Consider the following 21,447-nt stretch of genomic DNA (forward strand, 5'->3'; position numbering starts at 1 on the left):
AAACATTGAAAGTTATTCTTTGTACTTATTCAAACAGAAAAGTGTGGAATAGTTTCTAAAAGCATTATTGAGCTAGTGCCCAGGAGCAAACAGCAGCAGGAAATGAAACACTGGGAAGCTTAGAGGAAGAAAGAAGAGGTTAGAAATCCCAGCCTCATCTCCCCTTCAGTATGAAGTTTATCTTACATTACATTGTCATGTCAGCTTGAATGGCATGTCTATTTGCTCCACATAAAACTTAATCAGGAAAAGTATTAATTCCTCATATGCAACCTGCCATCAACTTCTTGAGAAAAGTCTCATGATCACATGTTCACTTGTTACACTGGGCAGACCTTGAATAATTTGTCCAGAATAAGAATTACCCAGGTATGAGAGCTCTGTAATGAGAGGGCACCTCCGTGTCAGAATTTTCCCAGTGCTCAGTGCCTTCACATTTTGCCATTGCAATTAAATGTATCTTGGAAGTTACAAGGCAGGATATAACAAGCAGAGCAAAACAGTGGAGACCAATCGAAGGTGCATTTCTGAAGGTGGTGGGAGAACAAAACCAGCTGCTTCTTCAGGTGATCACAGCAAAGCACTAAAAAAAGCATGAGACCATCATGATCACTGACATGCAGCTGAACCAGAGGTTCTCCACCACAAACATTAATTTCAGATAGAAGAGAAACAGGAGGCAAAAAAAACCCCAAAACCAACAGAAAAAAAATCTCAGCAAAGCAGACCTTTGAAAGGTAAGGAAGCATTTTTTTTTAATGCCAGCTTCTCATTTATTTTATGAAAACTAAGTGCTTCAGATAGTAATGCGTACTATTTTAAGGGTATCACTAGTGAAGGTCATATACAGAAATTATATGAAAGCACTTCAGGTTCCTCAGAAAATTAGATCTGTGGTAACCAAGTGGTAGTGTCTATAATGAGGCAAATTTAAACTAAATGTTGATAAAGTGAGTTCTCTCTTCTGACAAATTTTTGTGGCAGTTAATTCCAATAAAAGAACATTTAAATGAGGAAATGTACATGGATCAATACTCTACAATTGGGTGAAAAAGTAAAATTTTGTGGATTAAACTATCATGAAAAAGTTTAACAGAGAATTTAGAGAGGCAGTATCCCTCTTTAAATTAAATCAATCCAGTATGACACTCACTGAAGGGTTCTTGTCCCATTCTTTAGAATAAAAGCAGAGTCAATCTAACTGTAATTCTTGGGCGTCATTCCTTATTCAAAGACACACTGAATACCAACTGCAAGGATCAGAAAATCATTAAAAGTCAAAAAACTACTCATCAAAACCATTCATCATCTGAAAAAGAACTTTAACCACAAGAAAAGTCTTTGCAAAACTACCAGTGATACTGAAGAATTCTTCAGTAAAAGCTCATTGGAAATAATAGTTTCATTTTAGAAACTTAAAGAAACTGACTTATCTTTCAGTTTTTTATATTCCTTGTACATGAGCTCTGACTTTCATAGTGGTAATAGGATTCAGGATGTCCCACTACTCACACAAAAAAATTTAACTATCTTCTTTTGAACCATTGTACTCTTCTCTTTTTGATAAGCATCTCCTGCCCAGATTTGGGTGAAGCAGATTGGCACAGCAAATCTAGACCCAGTATCTTGAAGCTCCACAAGAAATGGTTCCCAGCCTCTCTTTTTTTCCCCCTCTGAGATTACACTGCACAACAATTTAGCATGTTTCCCCTCAATCTGATACCTTGTAGGAGACAAGAAACACTAACTGCTGGTAACATGCACCAGCCTGGGGTGGGGCAGGAAGGAACAGGTTTGGATCATGAGGCTCAGTGCTTCCACATCAGTTCGCTTTCATGTAAACTATGGTGGTCTCAAAACCTGCTTCTTCCTCTGGAAAACCTGCATGAAACCACCTATCATCTTCTTTAGCAGTGAATCTTCGCCTTAAGTGCAGCAGTTTGTGTGAAACTGAGATTTGTCACAACTCCCTCAAGTTTTGGCCTTTCAGTGACACCTGACATGCCCTTTCCCTAAGACTTCAATATGGGATATGGCAGGGTGGTTCTAAGTATTTCTTTCAGAAGACTGTAAGTTCAGGCTTCTGCACGGACTGGTGCTGTGGACTGTTTCCATCAAAGCACTCTGGAGAAGCTCCACACAGGTATTTCTGGTCTACAGTATCTGCAGCTAAAGAAACCATTTTAAGCCTGATCAGGTCTTCTACAGGCAGGTCAGTCTCTCCTGACCATGCAGCCCTGATGGCTGATGCTGCACCAATAAACACTCCTGTATCCTCAGGTCTTTTGCAGTTCGGGACCCATGGAAAACATTAGGAGCTGTGGGAGGGGGAAGAAGACCAGTGCAGTTTCATTTTTTTACTTAGTTCAGACAGCCTTCTTGCTATCACCATGCAGACAACTGAGAAGATCACACAATAGAAAAAATTGTCACATAAGGTACCTGTAAGTCTTAAAAGCCAGCTTCTCTCTGCTGCTGCCCTCCCTGCAGCAAGCTTACAGCCCATTTTGTGCTCACAAACTAGGAAGTTTCCCTTGTGTAAAACAGTTAATACAGAGCCTACTGTTACAGTCATTCACAATGCACAACTAAAGACTGCCAGGCAGAGCAAATCCAGGTAAAGGAGCAGGCACTCAAGTTCTATATGTACAAAGGTAAATAAAGACGGAAACAAGTATCCAGAAAGAATTTCAAGTTCAGATAGCACCCAAAACAGTGTAACATGCATCTGGGTACTTTCATGTCCAACTAAGGATTTTATATGTTTACTGCAACTCTAATTTCTGGTGATAGTTGGACTTCTGCATCCTTATAGAGTGAAATACTTACAGCCTTTGCCTTCAAGTGTACACAGACTAGTTAATCTCTGGCTACAGTCTGCACAGGCATTTCCATTTATCCAAGGCTGTAACATTCATTTTGCACACCTTTGTAAATAAAAATGAAGTGCAGGTCACAGACTCCCATTATATTTGCTTCTAATTCATCCCGACCTGCCCACACTACAGCTCAAATGGCAGAAGTCAGTTTACAGTTGACAAAACTGAGAAACAGCCACCAAACATCAACTAAAAAAAATATATTATTATTGTAAACCAGTCACTTGTGCTGGAGGAGTCATTCAGGACTCATATTTTTCATGAAAGATTTCTAATTCCTTCTTTCTCCTGAAGCAGGAATCAACAGAAATTCGTGGGCAGTACACTTGACACAAACTCAATAGAGGTAATGTTAAACACAAAAATTTTGCTTGATGAAAGTGATAAATTGAGCTGGATAGAAACTAGCTACCTTTCTGCACAAGGAATCTGAAGATTTTGAATTAAGGAAAAGTATCACAAATTTTGAGACCAAAACCAGTAAAGAAAATCCAAACTGGAGAATATTTTATTCCAAAAAGTTGACTTCAACCTGAATTACTTTCTCTGCAATGGATTAATATTTCAAAATGAAAAAAACCATATTTTGATCAAAAAGAGGTAATAATTCAATATAGAAATATACTATGAAGACATTTTGACAATTTTAGTGCTTTTAAAGCTAAACAGTGTTTTATAAAAATACTTCCATCATTACACAGCTTCAGTTTCAATTACTCTAATATTTCATTACTAATATTCAGTTATTCTAATGACAAACCACTCTGGTTTACTTGATCTATGTTTGTAGGTATTTTATAAAAATCTGAACATATAAAAATAGAATCATTAATACAATAAGCAATTATATTTCCAACTTCACTCTAGATTTCCCACAAGTCTAATAAATCACGGAAACTTATGTCTCTTTATGTGTTGCTCCAGCCTCTCAGATTCAAACTTGGATAAAATACACTGAGAAATCTGATTACGTCATAAACAAGAATAGTTCTTTGGTAAACATACAATGCAATTAATTAGTCACCCAGTCTTATTTATTTTGTTAATTTGAGTTTGATGTGTATACCCTGTGTCACTGGTGTTCTTTTCAAAAATATAATACAATTGGGTTAAAATCAAGTACTTGTTCTAGTCTTACCACGTTAATAAAAATGCCGAGGCATCTTTGAGATAAGTAATGAGAAAAGTGGAGTCAAAATATTTATGGAATGTAAACAATTTCAATCATGAAGATACAATGCAATCAGCTGATTTGCCTTCTCAAAATGAAGTAGCATTTCACCTAAAATCAGGAACATCAACTGAGATTTTCTCAGTTAGACAATGCACTAGCAAATCAGGTATTTGTGCATGCAGTGTGGACAGCTAAGTGCCCAGCTAATCATGTACATCAGTAAACATCTTATCCAGTGAATGAAATAATTTCATTAGTTAACACCAAACAACGGGAAAGGAAAATACAATAGCATCACAAAATCATGAACTCGATATTCTAGCACTTCATCCAATGTGTAGCAGGTATCACCTACCATCCGTGTGGGGATGGCTTGCTGAAGGCCCCTACCTTGTTAGGAAATGTACTCTCATTCAGTGTTGTGTTATTTATTTTACTGAAAAACAGACTGGACCTTGTCTATGTAAAGAACAAATATCTAAGTTGATGTTGCTTGTTAGTTACATTTATATCATTACCTAACTTAAAAATAACTTCTCTTACAGGACTCTACCATGAGAGGGATAGCATGTTGAACACATATATACTAAAAGTGGGGAAGAACAGCAGTTTTTCTCTGGCTTTCAAAAAATTAGAGAGAAGCTGGAGTACTTTGTTGCACCTGGGAACATGTGAGCTGCCAGTACAGCAGCAAGGGTGGAGAAAGGCCTTAACTGACTGCCAGAGCAGAAAAATAATGTTTTTTCTGCCCAGGTCTATATTATTGGCACACTCCTCATTCATTCAGTATGGATTTTTAAATGTAAAACAATGAACAAAATTTTCTTCTTCACTTGTTAAGGGAGATTATAAGGGATGCTACTCAACTTCTGACACATTGGTGATATATGCCTGACCAAGTTTTCAGGAAAAGTGCTATATGCCTGCCTCTGCACACACAGCCCACACAAACAGCTTTGCAGCTGTGCAGTGCTCTGTGTGCAGATACAGCTCCTTTCTGTGTTTAGTTATATTAAAACATCATACACAATGCAACTGCACACACATGGGCTCTTCTTCTGAAAATATGATCCCTTAAGACACAAATGGAAAACATATTTCCTATGAATGGACATCTATGTCAAGTCCAATATAGCATCATTGTTGTTACACCATTCATGTTAAATTTTAGAAAAAGTTTAATTCACAAGATGTACACAAGAAAGCAGAGTAAACACAATGCCAGAAAATATATCCTCCTTTATCTTATGTATGACATATCTATGAAGAACATATTTTATGGTAGCTGAAGAAGATAAAACCACAATTATATTTTCTCTTGTCTCTTTTAAAACTTCCTTTTAGTTGTGCTTACTCTTTTTGTTATATTTCAATTTCTTTGGAGTTGAATAATGTAAGTCCAATGGGAATCTAAGGCCCAGTACAGGCATTTACACTTGGCATCTAGTGAATAATTAATAGTCAATTCAGTGGTCTGACTCTGTACCTACGTAAGGCACACATCAGACGTTAGGTCTAGCAATGTATGAGCTGAATGAACTGAGATAAATCACAGACTGTAAAAATATGGCAAAACCATAATAAAAAATAAAGAAATCTACAAATTGAGAACAATATGATAAAGATGAGATCAAAACTGCAGTCACAGAATGTACATAAAACTTGTCATGGGGTGTTAGGAACACCTCATAGCTTACAAATTGTATAGAGTAGTAATAAATACAACATACTGAAAGCTGTATAGAATGTGTGCAATATAAATCCTGAAAGGATACAATACAATTTGACACAGTATCCGTCAAAAAGTGTACTATGTAAAACTCCACGGGGAGTGAAGACACTCCACCAGGCCTAGCACTAGTATTAGAAAGAAATTCAAAACAAACCTTCTGCAAGTTTCTCTGCTACTGGATGTGATTTGCCTTCGTTCAGCTAGGAATGGATCTGGATGTTATACAATGTTATGTAAAGTAATTCTTGCTGTCATGAGATTTTCCCTTCATGTAATTCTGCTCATGAGGTCTGGAAAAGTTAAGTCAGCTCCTAAATTAGTGGGAAATAAAAATTGAGGCAGTCTACCACTGACTGCTTTCAATGGATGCCAAATTTGAGCTAACGATTTCTCATGTTGAATGTAGGGAGAAATTACCTCTGAAGGTATGAGAAAGGGTGTGGTAGATACGAGGCAGGGAAAACCTCTGATGGGATGTTCTAGGAAGGTGGAGAAGCCAGCTGCTGAGAGGCTGAATAGGGAGATTCAAGATCTTGAAAAATGGGATGCCAGTTTGGGAAGGGAGAGGTACAGCAAGAAGCGCAGTAAAATCCATCAGATACAAAGAATTTATGTGACCTTTAGTTACATGCTTGGCTGATGCTTCCACTCCACAAAATCACTATAGTGTCTCATAATGTGAAGAGGCTCTCACCACCACACGAGAGGATGTATTCAGAAGTATGATTCTCTAAATCAAGATCACTATTGGTATCTATATAGCCAAAAAAGAAAAATTATTACCCTGAGTATTTTCCACAATCGTGATTCACAAACATAGGTTATATGTCATTATATTAGCCAGAATTTTGGTATGAGCTCTTCTGAATTACTTCTGGGTTTGCCTACTTTTATTATCTTCTGAAATCTCATATTGTTCTGTTCTCTTTGTTGTGTTCCATCTGCTGCTCACTTTGTTAAATCTAAAATGATTTAATGATTGCTCTAATCAAGAATAAGATACTGTTTAAAGAAAACCATCTCCTTCATTTAGCTTTCAGCACAACCATAGCATAATCAAAGAGGTTCAATTTAATAATAGCATAATCTGAAGGACTGAAAGCACTTTGCAAACATTCATTAACCGATGCTCACATTTTCCTTTTGTGAGAAAACATTCCTGCCTTTGCTGTTTACACCTGCCCAATCTGCACCTACAGTATTGTGTGTTGCCTCCTGACTATGCTGTGAACCACAATATTTGGACTCTGAGAGTCATATAATAATTTGACATTCTCTGAGCAAAATTTTAGCACTTGAGGCCAAAACCTATGAATTTTTCTACTTCTACCCTGCTGATTCTCTCCCTTATCCTGACGTTGAGGGGAACAAGCAAGTGGCTGAGTAGGGTTTAGGGGTTGGCCGGGGTTAAACTGTGACAGTATTACAAAGAAATCCTGCTCTGAGGTCAGGGTGATAAAACAACACAATCTTCTGCTCTTTGATTGATGCTATGACCAGAACCCCTTGGTACTTACAGACTTTTATAATGCATCTGTAATGAAAAACCCAGTAGATAGATAAGCAGATGCATTATATTTTCCACCCATCTTGATATAGCCCCTGGGATGGATATCTCTCCGTCTCTTACATTCAGCAGGGAATGGGGTCTGTTTTATTTGATTAAATAGCTGTTCTGCAAACAGCCATAAACACCAATCAGCCCCCATACAGCGGGAAAGCTTTAGAGCTGGGAATGGTAAACAACTCTCTCCTGCCATTGTAATTCAGGAAGGGAGTTGTGCAGCCTATATAGAGTGGGTATTTTATGCAAAAAAATAGAAGAATGAAATGTGGATACAGCCTTGTTAAAATGCTTCTTAAAATACTCCACGTGGCACTTTAATCGTCTTTTCCCATAGCTTGGCTATTGAAAAGAAACTCATTTATTGTAGTCACATTTTCAAATCGGACAACTCTGCCACCTAATTCAAATGCAAAGAGACATAAACTGCTTGATGGTAATTTAACTGTAGAGAATAAATGGTGGAAAAAACCAATTATAATTACTCTTCAGCCTAAGGAAAGATTCTGCTTATTTAACAGAAGAATTTTAGCTTAATTTTAGTTGCCACACTTTAGGAAAGCCCACTTGCCTACCTGGCACACCTTCCTCATAACACTTTGAATAAACTAATAAGTTGAATTGATTAGAATAAATCAATAAAATTATATATTCCAACAAAATGCAATTTTACTAAAATGTTTTCGACTGTGTATAATGAAATGACTGAGGACAATGTCAAAAAGCAGCCAGTGGCAAAAGCTTGCTCAGTCTTTAGTCTCTCAGACCAGGTATTTTCAGATAAGACAATAGAGATCTCTCTGGCTCTACAACCTGTACTTACATTTAAATGCACATAGGTATTTAGAAGCACAGACCTAGAATTTGTAAAACAACCGCCATTCTAGAGATGCACAGGTAAAATTTTGGGTTCCTCTTCCGTATTTGAAAAATTAACCTTTTCTGTGCTTTATTTCTCTGTGTGGACTTCTGCACTGGACTTCCTCCTCTCTCATGTTTTGAGACTAGGATGACTTTAAGGGTAATCATCTGTTTTAATTAAATTTTCCAATACTTAGAGGCTTGATAATTATATACGTTAGAGACTAGAAAGGTTGATTTTCCTAAGTATTCTGCTAGTGGTTTTTAGTTTGCAGTTTAATTTTCCTGCACAGTTCTTATTACTTCACTAGCATTTAGTTGCCTACCAATATGTTTATTAATGTATTGACTATTTAAGGATGATATTCTAAAAATTTGCTATCTGAGCTTGATCTGTGAATCCCATTTCTTTTCTATGACTCCAGCTGTAAGAGTATTAGAATGAAAAAACTCTGAATCATTTCATGACAAACTATTAAATGTCTTACAGTGGAGACTCACTGCAGATCTACTCACTGCAACTGCATTTGCCAGTCTCTGGAACAGACATTTTGTTTGTTTGGTAACAAGCTTTCTAACAGAAATTATCTAAATCTATCAAAACTGTTTTATGAACAATTGGTATAGCAGCTCCAAAAACATGAAACAAGATCCCTCTGTTACCTCTTATCCTTCTCTCATGATTTTAGACTCGCAGCCTCATAGCCAAAGTCATGCGTTAGGGCTGGAACTTAGGGCACATTTTATGAATCCCCTTTCTCATTATTTCTATTCATTTCTTTTTTCTGTTGCATATATCCTTTAAATAACCTTACATTCAATCCTATCATTTGCATTTGTTAATGCATCACAATATACTTGGGTATTATTAAAATATGTTAATACAAAAAAAAAAGATAGCTGGAAACATTTAAGTAAGAAAGTGAATACATTACCAAGTTCTGTGCCTGGAGCAAGAGTATGCTCTCCTGTCTCCATCTATTGATCATTAGACAGAGTCTGCATTTCCCCTCATCTGTGTGTGATACATCCCCAGAGCAGCACACCACACTATAAGTCTGCAACTGGGCTTCAAAGTGACAGTCAGAGTTTTTGGAACACTTCATCTGATTGCAAATGGAGAGTCACAGATTTCGTTGCACAGACAAACAGCGAAACAATGAAAGATGGAGATAACAAAGGGGATGTGTAACTGTGTAGAGAGGTGAAGGGTGGAAAGAAGAAAGGGTTCAAGAGCTAGGGAAAAGCTGGAGTAGCTGTTATCCAAACAGAAGGGACAGAGGGTCAAAAAGCAGAAACATGAAAAAGTAAGAGGGAGGAAACAAAGTGAAGTGAGAATTCAGAAGAACAAGCAGAGGTTACTGGAGCTGCGTAGGAGTCTGTGTAGTCCCCAGACACTCTCAGGAGGGTGCTGTTATTAATCTTCATGAACCTGGAAATGTTACAGAACCTCCGTAGGAAAAGTATGAAGTTAATGGAGATAAAATGGAGCAACAAGAGCTCATAGGACCAGAATAACAAATGCCTTATACCTTTCATGTCCCCTATAGCCAAACAAGAGTGCTCCAAATGCCAAACTACTCTTCTCTGTCAGGCATTTTATAGAGTTTTTCTTTCTTAGGATAACGAGAATGCAAAATGAGGTATCAATGCATGGACATGTCCCTCTGCCATGGAAAGGGGTACAAGCCACAGAGAGGGCATGATGAGGGAACTGTGAATTAATACTGCTTTTGCACGAGTGAGTTAATAAAAGCAGGGGGACAGAAGGAAAAGACCTAATCCAAAATTTCTATTTCTTCCTGAGGCAGCAATTTTTGACAGACCTTTTCAATTGATTTTTTTAAAAAGGAATATGGGACTGGATTTCAGCACAAGAGAAAATGTGTGGTTGTTAAACTGCACAAATTCCTTTGTCATCCTTCCATAGGAAAATGGCTACAAGAAGTGACCTGAAGAAGTAAAAGAATTACTTCAAGTAGGACATTTTACTTATCCCAAGGTTTGTTTCCCTCTAGGTTGCACAGACATGGCCCATATCTGATGTGACCAGACTAGAAAAGCATATGTGTGGGATTGTGTAACTTCCATCAGGAGTCTCTTTTGTTTAATAAAGAGCACTACTCAAAAATCCTAAGGATATATCCCTCCACAAGCTGCTGACACACAAGAGGAGATTCACTGCTCTGTTAACATCTCAGCACAGCATGCTCATCCCTCTGCAGTGTTTGGTCTTTTTCACTGAGGCAATGCCATAGGTGGAAGATCTTAGGAAGGTAGTATGTACAGTTTTAGCCACAGCATTAGATTTATGGGTTGGAAAAAGTAGCAAGTGTTTCTTATCTAGCAAAAGTTTCCTTGTATTGCTTTTTCATTATATGTACATATATTCAACATGTTTTCACTGTAAAATGCCACATCAGGACCAACATCACTGTAGTAGCAGTGCCCAAATGACAACTGACACCTTATAAAATGGACCCCTCAGTACCTTTCTGCCTCAGAGAATCTGCATCTCCTAAAGCCCTCCTGGCCTCTGCAGCTGATAAGCAGAAGGGGGAACATAATTTGGTTTTGGTTTTAATTGAGAGAGCATCATGCAGCAGAATTTCCATTTTGCTACAAATATACCTGTGAAGACATTTCCAGTTTTGTACTCTTTACTTAATCCTGTATTTCACTCATGAAATGGTTTGTAACAGCATCCATGAGAGCTGTTTCTCTTTCAGACCTCTCCTGTGCTAATGTATAATAAATGCACTTATCACCTAGTAAGTACTTTTAAACCTTTATTTTTTTCTAGAATATGACAACAGCATTGCTCTGTTAGATCCAAATATGCACAAACTAAGCTACTCATTTGTAGGGGTGGGTTCAGCATCCTTTTCTGTTTATACAATCCTTTCTAACAGATTTCTCCCTAATACTGAGTGTGACCAGCTGAGAAATATTCATCAACAAATAATAATAGCAAAAAAATTTCCTTTAAGCATTATCCTGACATGCTCATGCTCAGCTTTTACAACTACTGCCTGAAAATGCACCCTTTTTCTTAAATTATTTTCTAATTGTCAGTTTTCTTACTCCCTGCTACATTCCAAAATTTTCCATCCCCTAAAAATCCTGGCTTCAGGACAGAGCTCAGAATTTCTATAATTAATCGCTTGCCAGTGCAAATGAAAGCAGCATCCATGCTGTTTATTTATTCAGAAATTTAAAGTCTCTCATATATAATGCTTGGGATTGTGGTATTCAGATGTGATAGGGCCATGGAAACAAATGGAGATGCACATGGTTCTGGCAGCAGTTCCCAAAGTGCTCAGTGCCAGAAAAAGGCACAAGAAGATACAAGGGGGTTAAACTAAGCATTGCCAACTACAAAGTCCTCATACACGTAGCCACAAGCAGTTACTCCACATGTTGTGGTCTAGGTACACTCGCCATCAGAGTGTAGTATTGTGTTCCTACCTGTCAGAAATATCCAAAGTTGTCCAGAAACTTACAGTGGCAGCTACCCACACACAGAGCTGGTCTCCTACTGTCAGGACAGGGATGCACTCCAGGTGTTTCACTCACAGCTCCATCCTAATTAGTCCAGTTCTACAGAATAGAAACATCAAGTGAAATCTCCACTTAAAAAGGAATGAATTTTCCCCTCTGGACTATTTTGCCATATAAAAAGATGTCTATAGGGCTAGATGCAGGCTAAGGTGTGAAGTAGTTAACTTTGTATTTGGCCATCAGGATGAAGGATTGGGACCCTCTGGGTGGGGCCCACCACTTCCATTCCATGCTCACTACTCAAAGGGCTGTTAGCTATCCTTTTTCCAGCTGAAAAGTCTGGACTCAGCTCTCTGCAAAATGCAATTCTACAGGATTGAAGCAAAATTAGTTCCTCAGAGTATATTTTGCTATTTCTTATTTTTATTGCTATTCCTAGTCATGGAATATGATCTTAGTTTGGTAGGTACTGTACAAAATAAGCCAACAAGAAAAATAGGCACTCCTGACCACTCTAGAGAAGCAAACTCTCTGTCTTCAATAGCTAGGAAAGAAATTTGGGCACCTAAATTAGGCACCTCAAGTTACACAAGATAGGGGCCATTGACAGATCTAGGTGAAGCAAGGTTTTAAGAGAGAAATATCTTTGAACAGAAGAAGGGATATATCTGTGGGGAGAGCCCTAAATAACCAAGCTTTCAGGCCAGCAAACATCTGAAAATGAGCAGAAAACTTCAAGATTAGAAAACTTCAAGATTAGAAAACTGTCTCTGAGACTAATGATGTTAATCCACAAGAGAATTCAAAAGAAATACGTAGGTGGCACCACGGAAGCTGGAGAAACTGAGAGATAATAAGGACCAATTGCTCAATAAAATCTTATTTTCTCCCTATCTTTTTATATTGTATTAGACTGTTATAAACTTTAGTTCCCATGCTCATCTTTTGAAGTTAGGCTGTAGCTCTCCTTTCAGTATGACGGCTGAAAAGTCAGACACAGAGAGGTTGTTTTTGGAGAAATACTCTTCATCGGATAGTGGTGGTGTTCATTAATTTAGTTCATTCTGGGTTATAGCAGTTCTTAGATTTCTCTCACATCACATGTATTCTGGTATTTAGATGACTACAGTGTGAGTTCTTCTCTCCCCTCTGATTTGGCAGTTATAAAATAAACCAAAGGAAGGGAAAGAGCATAAAGAAATAACAAAACAGCACTGCTCAGCTGATGGGTAGCGATCATAGTACACCAGAGACCTAGTTGTCAAGGTTTTTGTTAGTGTAATAACAAAGAGGAGTGCTAAGGAGTTTGAAGAAAAGACAAGACTACTGACTTGAGGGAAAACATACCTTACAGAAGAGTCCTTGGAGAAAGCATAAAGATGCTTGCTTGAAAAAGGAGTTGCACTGGAAGCTCACACAAGTGATTTCCAATTCAGAAATGAGAAAGCTACAGGGAGAGTCAAAATCCACCATGAAAAGGTTTGAAGGTCAAGACAACTGGTTTTGGGTGTTGGTTTGTTTTTTTTTTTTTAAACCCAGTAGGATTTTCAATGGAACTGAATGCAAAAAGGGTGTTTTATAGAGGTCCCAGAAAATAACTCTGAAAACTACTAAACCAATGGACTGGAGGTTGTATGGGTAAACAGTAGACATGCTACAGAAAGTAAATTGGGAAAACTTCAACAGACACAACAACAGAATGCCACAGAAAGAAAATTCAGAGGATGAAGTCAGCTACTGTAGGTTTTAGGTTGACCTAAATTAGTGGTCAGACATGAGCAGACAGCAGAGGAAAACACACAAATTTTATTTCAGATGAAAGAAGTTCAGTTAAGAGAAGCAAAATTGCAAGTTGTCTCTGTGGAGCCAATTCATTTGGATTTAAGAATAGTCATGGATAAGCTACAGATAGAAAAGACCATGGTCTTGGATGTAGGGTGGCCCACAAAAATTTCAGAACGAGTCTGGAAAATTCTCCAAAAGAACAGAGAGATAAGAGAGAGAGCAAGCAAAGACAGTCATGGAAGGCAGAACGGCACAGCACCACAGCAGGACATGCGTCAGTGACATCTGAGGTTGTTACAGTGACTGGCAGGCATATGCAGACTGACCTTTGAACAGAAGTTATGAGTAACTTGGATGGCATTTCGGTGAGAGCAAAAAGGTTGAGGTATGTTCCGGAGCACGTAAGATGAAATAGGAGACGATGAACTCAGATAAACTTTCCTGAAAACTTTGGAGACAAAGGGAATACAGCCATAGTTGGATTGCTTAGTTGCTGGATGAATACATGTCCACGTAGATCCATTTCTTGATATGTAGGCCGACTCAAATTTTGACTTATGTATTCAGTTGAATAAAGCCCAGCTCTGCAGAAAATAACTTTTACAGGTGTTTTACTCAAGATAAAACCTGTGAAAACTCTCTAGAAAGTCAAAGTAAGATCAGACTTTAATATATGCTCAGGAGTGTTGGTGAGGGAGAACAACCTACCTTGAATTCTGAGAAAAGGAGGTAGCAGGAAAAGAGTTTTATATTTCATTTTTAAAGCTATGCACAGAATCTTCTTCGTGTTCTGTTAACAGTCACAGACCAGTTTTTATACTTCCAAAACACACTGACCTCCTCAGCCAACCCAGATAGCTATTAGCCTTTTGATATAGCCTGAAAGTAACACCACGCTGCATTTGCAGTGCTTTCTGGTCAGGATTCTAATTTTTTACACTGCTGTAAGTTTTTTTAAGCCCCATATATGGAAGCAAAGATACACAGGATTGCAGGAAAGAAAAATAAACAGCCAGACCACCGACAATAATACAAAGTGAGGGCAGTAGGTGCACTTGGTACCCCCAGGCATCTGTCAGCTCCAAATCATGGACTGTGCAGGAGACAGTAATTGGAAAATAGATGAATTGCACCTTCAGCTGTGGGACTGAACGCATCAAGTTCTTAGGGGTAGTTGTGAACCTTATTACTCGTAGAGCTGACACAGAACATCTCAGCTGCCCAAGAAGCATCACCTCCAGAGGCAGAGGGGAGCCAGGGAACAGTGTCTAGGTTGATAATTAGCTTGCTAACCAACAGCTGCATAGTGTAGCTGATCCTCTTGTGAATTAAGATATACTGGAGTACTGTCCAGGCATTTTTATATGCTCTTCCTTCTTTGCTTCCTATCCCTATCTTAGCCACTGTCAAATTGCTGAATCATGGTATAGATCCAGTATCCCAAAAGTCTGTCTTTGTTCTGTTTTTATTTCAGTGTCTTTTCATTGGGCTACTCCATGGTCAGAAATGTTCACAACAAAGATGTATCAACTTCCATATGTTAAATAAATTTTATGTGGTGTGATCAGTGTATCTGCCACAAGAATGGCAATTCTGATGACAATTCTGTGGGTATATCAGGATAATTAGTTAGTTCAGGAGGTTTTTTGGCCCACCAAAATAAATCTTCATACTGTCGCTACTGCTGTAAACAAATTAAGAAAGTCCATGTTTAGTTATTAATGATTTGTTCTAGCACAGAATCAGAAATTGTTACTACCCCTTTCTTCCCCATAGGAATCACCTTAACAAAACTTTGCTATGGTCTATTCATAAGTAGTTTAAACAATATTTTACCATTACAGTATTTTTGGGAGGGTAAAAGTGCCATCCCCAGTGTCCAGGGAAAACAAACGGGCTCAGCAGTTGCAAGCATGTTTCCACTGGCAGTGCAAGTAGGATCACAAGAAAATCCAAATCTCAAGACAAAATTCCTTTTGATGCTGTGTGCGAGTTGAAAAGGAAATACTATGAGCCTATGAGCAGTTTCTCTTAATGCAACATCCATAAGCATAATTTCACCTGACAGTCATTCACAAGTTTTCTACCAACTAAATATTTTGCAGATAGAGTTAAATAGGCAGAGGTTTCAAACACATTTGGATTCTGCCTGGGAAAGGAATTTTCCACTCTGTACTACTTAGAAAAATGAAGACGCTGTAGGCTATGGTATCATGTTCAGAGGAACAAGGTAGGTAGGATAGGGCATTAGGCACTATTATACTCCAGGGAAGAAAGAGCAGACAGGGGCACAAAAGAAGTGCTTCATTATATTTTAAATGGGAATAGTTCCAAGGATAGGAAAGCCTGTGGTGCTTGTAAAGGATTAAACAGGGTAATGTGCTTTTTAAGAAGACATAAAGAGGTATGTAATGTGATATGTTTAAGCCTAAATGATTTTTCTTGGAGTCCTCAATGAATGTTTAAGCAGGCATGACTTAGGCCTCTGTAAATCCTCTCTGAATAAATAACTTCTGCAAAAATAGAGTTTCCTTTGACAGAATGAGATGCATATTTCATAACCTATGCAAAAAAAGGAAAATCAATTTGAGACACGTGAAACACTTAAGAATAATAAAGAAAAAGGGAAGATAAAAGTGAATAATCCAAGCTTATATAAAAATACAGCTACTTCCCCAACCATTTTGATTTGACAGTGAAGGAAGACAAACAACTGAATGAATGCTTCCCTATCTTAAATTCAGACCTTCAGCTGCTTTTTGCTGTTTTTTGAGAAAGGAAGAGACAACAAGTGGAAGAAAATACCTAAAGCACCTGTGGTTTTCAGGCTGTTTCTTTACCCTGCTCTCTCTTCAGGGTAAATCTACCCAGCTGCTCTCTAACCGGACCTGATGGTACATATAGCTGTTCATTATGGATGGAACAGGAGCACACATGGTGAGACACGTGCACCCGATTTATGAGAATAACAGGACCAATAAATATCAAAATCTGAAAACTTACAGTGGCATGATCTTCCCATCCTATTCCTCCTGCCTGTCCTGCTCTCCTGCCAGGAAAAGCAGGTCAAAGCAGTAGATTGCCTGATGTGAAGTGGGACTATGCAATCATTGTCATTTGGCTATACTGTATTTTCACTCACATGGGTGCCATTCCCCATGAAGTCACTGGTACAGCAAGCATGCATTCCTGCTGAGTGAGAGGGGTGATGTGTTGAGTAAATCAGTGGTGATCCCTCTCCCCTTCCCCTTGTTTATATATGCATTAATACAATAGCGCCAGCTCCACTGGAATTGTCAGAATAAAAGCAAGACAAAACTAAAGAACTATTATGCTTTTACAAAAAATTTTGGGGAAGGCTCTGCTGTGAAAGCTACTTGTAAACCCCATTTAACCTCTGAGATGATGCAGCAGGGAGTGCTGTTAAAGATGAGCATGTCCACTGCACTCATAACATCCTTTCAGGACAGCTCTTTTCCATGGTGGTCCCTCCTATCGCAGTACATTCATGGTCATTAGTCAGCTGAGTGGAAATCCCTTTCCCTGTACCCATTTAGAAGCACTCTGTAAGTCTCTGCTCTCTCACTTGGCACTCCAGGAACGTGTGCCAAGGTAACAGCATCACAGAGCTTGGATAAACTGCTGTTTGGTCATGCTTTAGGAAGGTAGAAACAAAATGAAACACAGAGGAAGACCTGTTGGTTTAGCTTGTCCAGGGTTATATTTAGCTTAATAGCTCTGATGTGGCCAGTTAAATTCATTAAAGACCCTGAAGAACATCATGAAGCATAGAAATAGGCCTAGGAGGCCCATGAATTCTTTCCTCTGAAATGTTTTCATTTTTTGAAATGTGTTACAGAGATTATAATCTCTGTCTTTTATCAGCTACCTTTTAAAAATATTAGTTTTCTTTGCCTAAGATTAGCTTTTAACATCACTTTCTTCATCCAGCTTTCTTCCTGAGCAGGCCAAATACAATCTCCCCAAAGCTTCTGTGTGAGTAGCAGCTGGCAAATAATCTTCTTCTGGGTCATGTCTTCCTGTAAATTGAAGGAAGGGGAGAAAATGCACACATAGGTAAATGTGTATGTTCATTAGAATCAGGCCTAAGATGTCTGATTTTTTTGAACTGGAGGGTGGTTGGCTTCTTCACATGGCACAACTTAGTTTTTCAACATCATCATTTGCAAGTGCTTATTCCTGGGGAGCAGAATCATGGGAAATTAAAGAACTTAGATATTTCTGGTTTTGTAGATTTTAAGACAGCAAATGCCATATTTCCAGGAACAAGAAATCAAAGACTGTAATCTGGAATTACCTGCCAGCATGCTACACCATTTGTTTGGTTTTTTTCAGCTAAAAGCCTTTAGTCAGCACAGCTGTGTTTCATGTACTCTGTTTTTTTGATTCTTCTGAAACCCTTTGTATAACTTGGGATGGCAAACCAAAAAGAGGGCAGTTTTTTAAAATATATATATATATAAAAGTCAAACCCTAGCTTTATCAGCCCCTTACAAACTGAGCTAAAATATGTTTTCTCAAAAAAAGCAATTTCCTCTAGCTTATAAATCTTCAGACTTTTTTTCTTGCTCTTTCAGCTCATGACTTTATCTAAAGGGGTTTCAAAAGTGCAGTTCCCCAGGGCCTCTCTTGCCTCTTCTTTTAAGCTGTTTAGTCCACCAGAGGAGGAAAATATGATCTTGGTTATCCAGAGGTTGGATCGGTGATTTTAGAACTCCAAAGAATTTTTGTTATTTTGTAGTTCTTTTATTATCAAGAGATCACCAGTGATTACATCATTCTTTTTAACACGCTTTTTTCTCTTGTCTGTATTCAGTGTGAAAACATCAGAAGTTACAGGTTTTCCTGGCAAATGGATTTTGATGGAGACAAAAGGCAGAGTTTTTCCTGGATTTTTAGAAGTCTCTAAATCAAGCTTATAACAAGTAAGCACACAATTCATTGATATGTTGTCTAATCAATCTTCCCATTTTGAAGTTCAAAATAAAGTTAACAAAATGTGATAATTCTTTGATTTGATTTAAAAGTCTGAATATAAAGATAAAATAGTAGGCAAAAAATTTGTATACAGTCACTCATTAACCCATATTCACTCTTATACTGAATCCTTTCATGGGCTAGTATTTCTATAAAAGCTGTAGCTGTCAAACAAAAATTGGGAGGGAGTTATTGAATTCACAAACATGCTTACAAAAATTGATTCCTGCTCTCAAAGCCCACCACAGAAAGAGGCTGTGAGACTGTTCTTTAAAGCCAGATCATCTTTTTCTGCCTTCTTCTCTCAAAACAAACATGATTCATAGCTACAACTGAAAGCCAAGATTTTCAGCATCAAGAGTCTACAAAAATAAGATAATAAGTGTTCTAAGACCAGTGGTCCTATTCCCATTTTGCATCCTGATAAATGCACTCATCTCCTATAAATACACCTGTAAGTCTTTTTTTTGGCAAACAGTTGAGGTACTTACATTTTAAAATGCTGTTAAAAACAAGCTACACAGCTGAGAAGTCCCAATGCTCTGTGCTGATGCAAAGGACTTGCAGAAATAGGTACCAGGCATGATCTTTATCTGGGTGCAAATGCATCTCTCATATTTAAAAGCAACAACAAAACAAATGTGGAGTCACACAGAGCATCTCCAATGGGAAGCAAAACGTAAGCATACCTTTTGAATACCTGCGGTCGACTCCACAACGTTGTTCTCTGAGCCATTACTTCTGTTAATCATCCTCCACATTTGGGAATACATGCTGTCCCTCTCAAAAGGATTCATCCCTTTCACTCGGACGTGCTCATAGACTGCGGAGTCCAAGACAGTGCCATAAGGAATATCTGTCTGCCTCGAGAGATCCTGGAGAGACCTTAATTGTTGGTGAAGAAAAGAGACACAGGAGACTTGAAGCCACATTTTCAAGAGGAATGAGCTGCAGGCAAGCAAAGGGCAACACATAGAAAGACAGCTGTCAAGACACCTTCTTTAGTTTTCTTTTTTCTTTTTTTTTTTTAATTATTTTTCCTTTTCTTTTTTCCTGAAAGGTAAAGTGAGACTGAAAATTTGGTTTTATGTTTTAAGACACAAGGAGGAATACAAAGTGAAAGGAAGGGGTGGAAAAAGCGAAAATGGATGGAAAGAGAAGAACAGAAAGAGTAAGAGGATCCTGTCAAATGCCAAGATCCTTTTGGCAGGGGCAAAGGAGAGAAAGGGAGCATTGCAGTCTCTCCAGCTGTATGCAGGAAGTTCAACAGAAGCTGGGTGACAGTCTACATGAGTACAGTGCAAACACACACTCTGCTGCTGGGGAGCTGGAGGGTTGGCACTAGAACTCACCAAATCTAGCCCAAAGCACCTGTGCTGAGTAACTCTATGTGCTACTGGGTTACACCATGAAAGGCAGTTTTATCATGGTATTCCTGCACTGAACTGTGCATCCATCACATAGGTCACATCCTATATTATTTTCAGCAATTAGATTTGTGTTGTGGTTTCAGAAACTGACTTTTCATCAAAGTTCATGTTATTTAGTCTAATAAATTTGTTCTGCTTTACATGTTTTACCCTTCTTTGTAAACAAGAAAAATAATACAGTTTCTAAAGGATCCCAACTGCAGTATTTTCAACCCAGATTTGGACTTAAAAAATGTATATTATAACCCTTTAAAGTCTCCTTACCTCTTGGCCTTTATTTTCCTGTCCTGTGGAATTCCTCTTCCATACCTTTGATTCTTTAATGGCATTCATTAAAATTTCAAAATAACTACTGCCATATGTCTCCTGCCTAAAACCCATTACAGCTTTCCCAGCACAAATTAACAGTATAAACCGCACAAATCTAGGGGTTGACACATAAGGACAAATCAAGGGGTAGAACACCATCTTAAAGAAGGCAATAGCAAACTGTAAAAGCTCATTGCAGACACAGAAAAGCAAACACAAATGTAGGAAACTCATCAAATTCCAAGTTGTGTTTCTGAAACATGTAAGCATGGCAGCTAGTGAAAATAGTCCTACAGGTGGAAAAAAGGAATTCTTGGGTGTTCTGGGGATGGCACTGAAGAAAACAATAACCAAATCTCAAAAGGTATGTATGCCTCTGAACAAAACAGAAAGCAGGAAAAGAAGAAATCTATAGAGCTCAATGGCAAGGGTTCAGAAGTTAGCTAAGTAAAAAAGAAATCCTTTGAAATTCAGACATGGTCTTAGAAAAACATTGAACAAGAGCTAAATTCTAATCAGATAACATATAGTAACTACAAGGAAAGGATAAATTTAATTTTGATGAGTAAATAACTAATAGTATTAAACCCCCCAAAATCTTCTCCTCTTTCTCCAACAGGATGACATTCCTCTTCAACAGCCATCCTGCAAACAATCAGGACACATATGGAATCATCAAAGACGAGATGCCAGTTGTAATGTGAATTTCTTGAAACCAAGTGTAGTGGCCTTCTACTAGAGGACCAAGACATGCCTTTTTCTAGGAGGAAAAATATGAGACTCTAGTAGACTAAGGCATCAGGAAAAAAAGTACGATGGTTAATTTGTAATTGAAAAGTAAAAAATAAATTATCAAGTCCAGATAAATACCTATGAGTTCTGAAAGATTAAATATGAAATGGCTGAGCTGTTAGTAAAAATAGGAAACCTTGTTACGGCTGTGAGGGAAAGGGAAGCAGTAAATATTTTAAAAAGTGGCAATCGGGAGAATCGTGAAAGTAAACTACTTAGGTGATATTTTAGGTGATAAATTTAATAAATATAGTGAAATAAGGCTTGATACAATTTTGAAGATCAGTCCTGAAGCTTAGACATAGCCACCAGGTAGGTTTCTCCAGGGAAAGTAGTTCAATCATCTATTACACTTTGAAATTACTAAAAAACCCCAAGAATTTCAAAAGGGCCTTCATCTCATCAAAAAATATACAGATGGT

The 21,447-nt window shown here is 38.0% G+C and overlaps 1 protein-coding gene and 1 long non-coding RNA gene across 3 annotated transcripts in view; one reads left to right on the top strand and one right to left on the bottom strand.

Annotated features, from left to right (window-relative positions):
- GRID2 (glutamate ionotropic receptor delta type subunit 2) overlaps positions 1-21,447 on the bottom strand; it is a 700,412-nt gene that overhangs the window by 74,713 nt on the left and 604,252 nt on the right. For both annotated transcript variants that reach the window (XM_027706551.1, XM_027706550.1), the window contains one exon: positions 19,184-19,379. In XM_027706551.1, coding sequence (XP_027562352.1) covers positions 19,184-19,379 — 196 coding nt within the window. The remainder of the gene's footprint in view (positions 1-19,183; positions 19,380-21,447) is intronic.
- Positions 646-19,443, top strand: LOC113979077. Its single transcript, XR_003537708.1, has 4 exons — positions 646-737; positions 4,599-4,645; positions 18,334-18,442; positions 19,285-19,443. It is a non-coding gene; the product is annotated as an uncharacterized LOC113979077 (long non-coding RNA).

Source organism: Neopelma chrysocephalum, unplaced genomic scaffold (genome assembly GCF_003984885.1).
Source record: "Neopelma chrysocephalum unplaced genomic scaffold, ASM398488v2 Primary Assembly neopelma1_382, whole genome shotgun sequence".
NCBI classification, from domain to species: domain Eukaryota; kingdom Metazoa; phylum Chordata; class Aves; order Passeriformes; family Pipridae; genus Neopelma; species Neopelma chrysocephalum.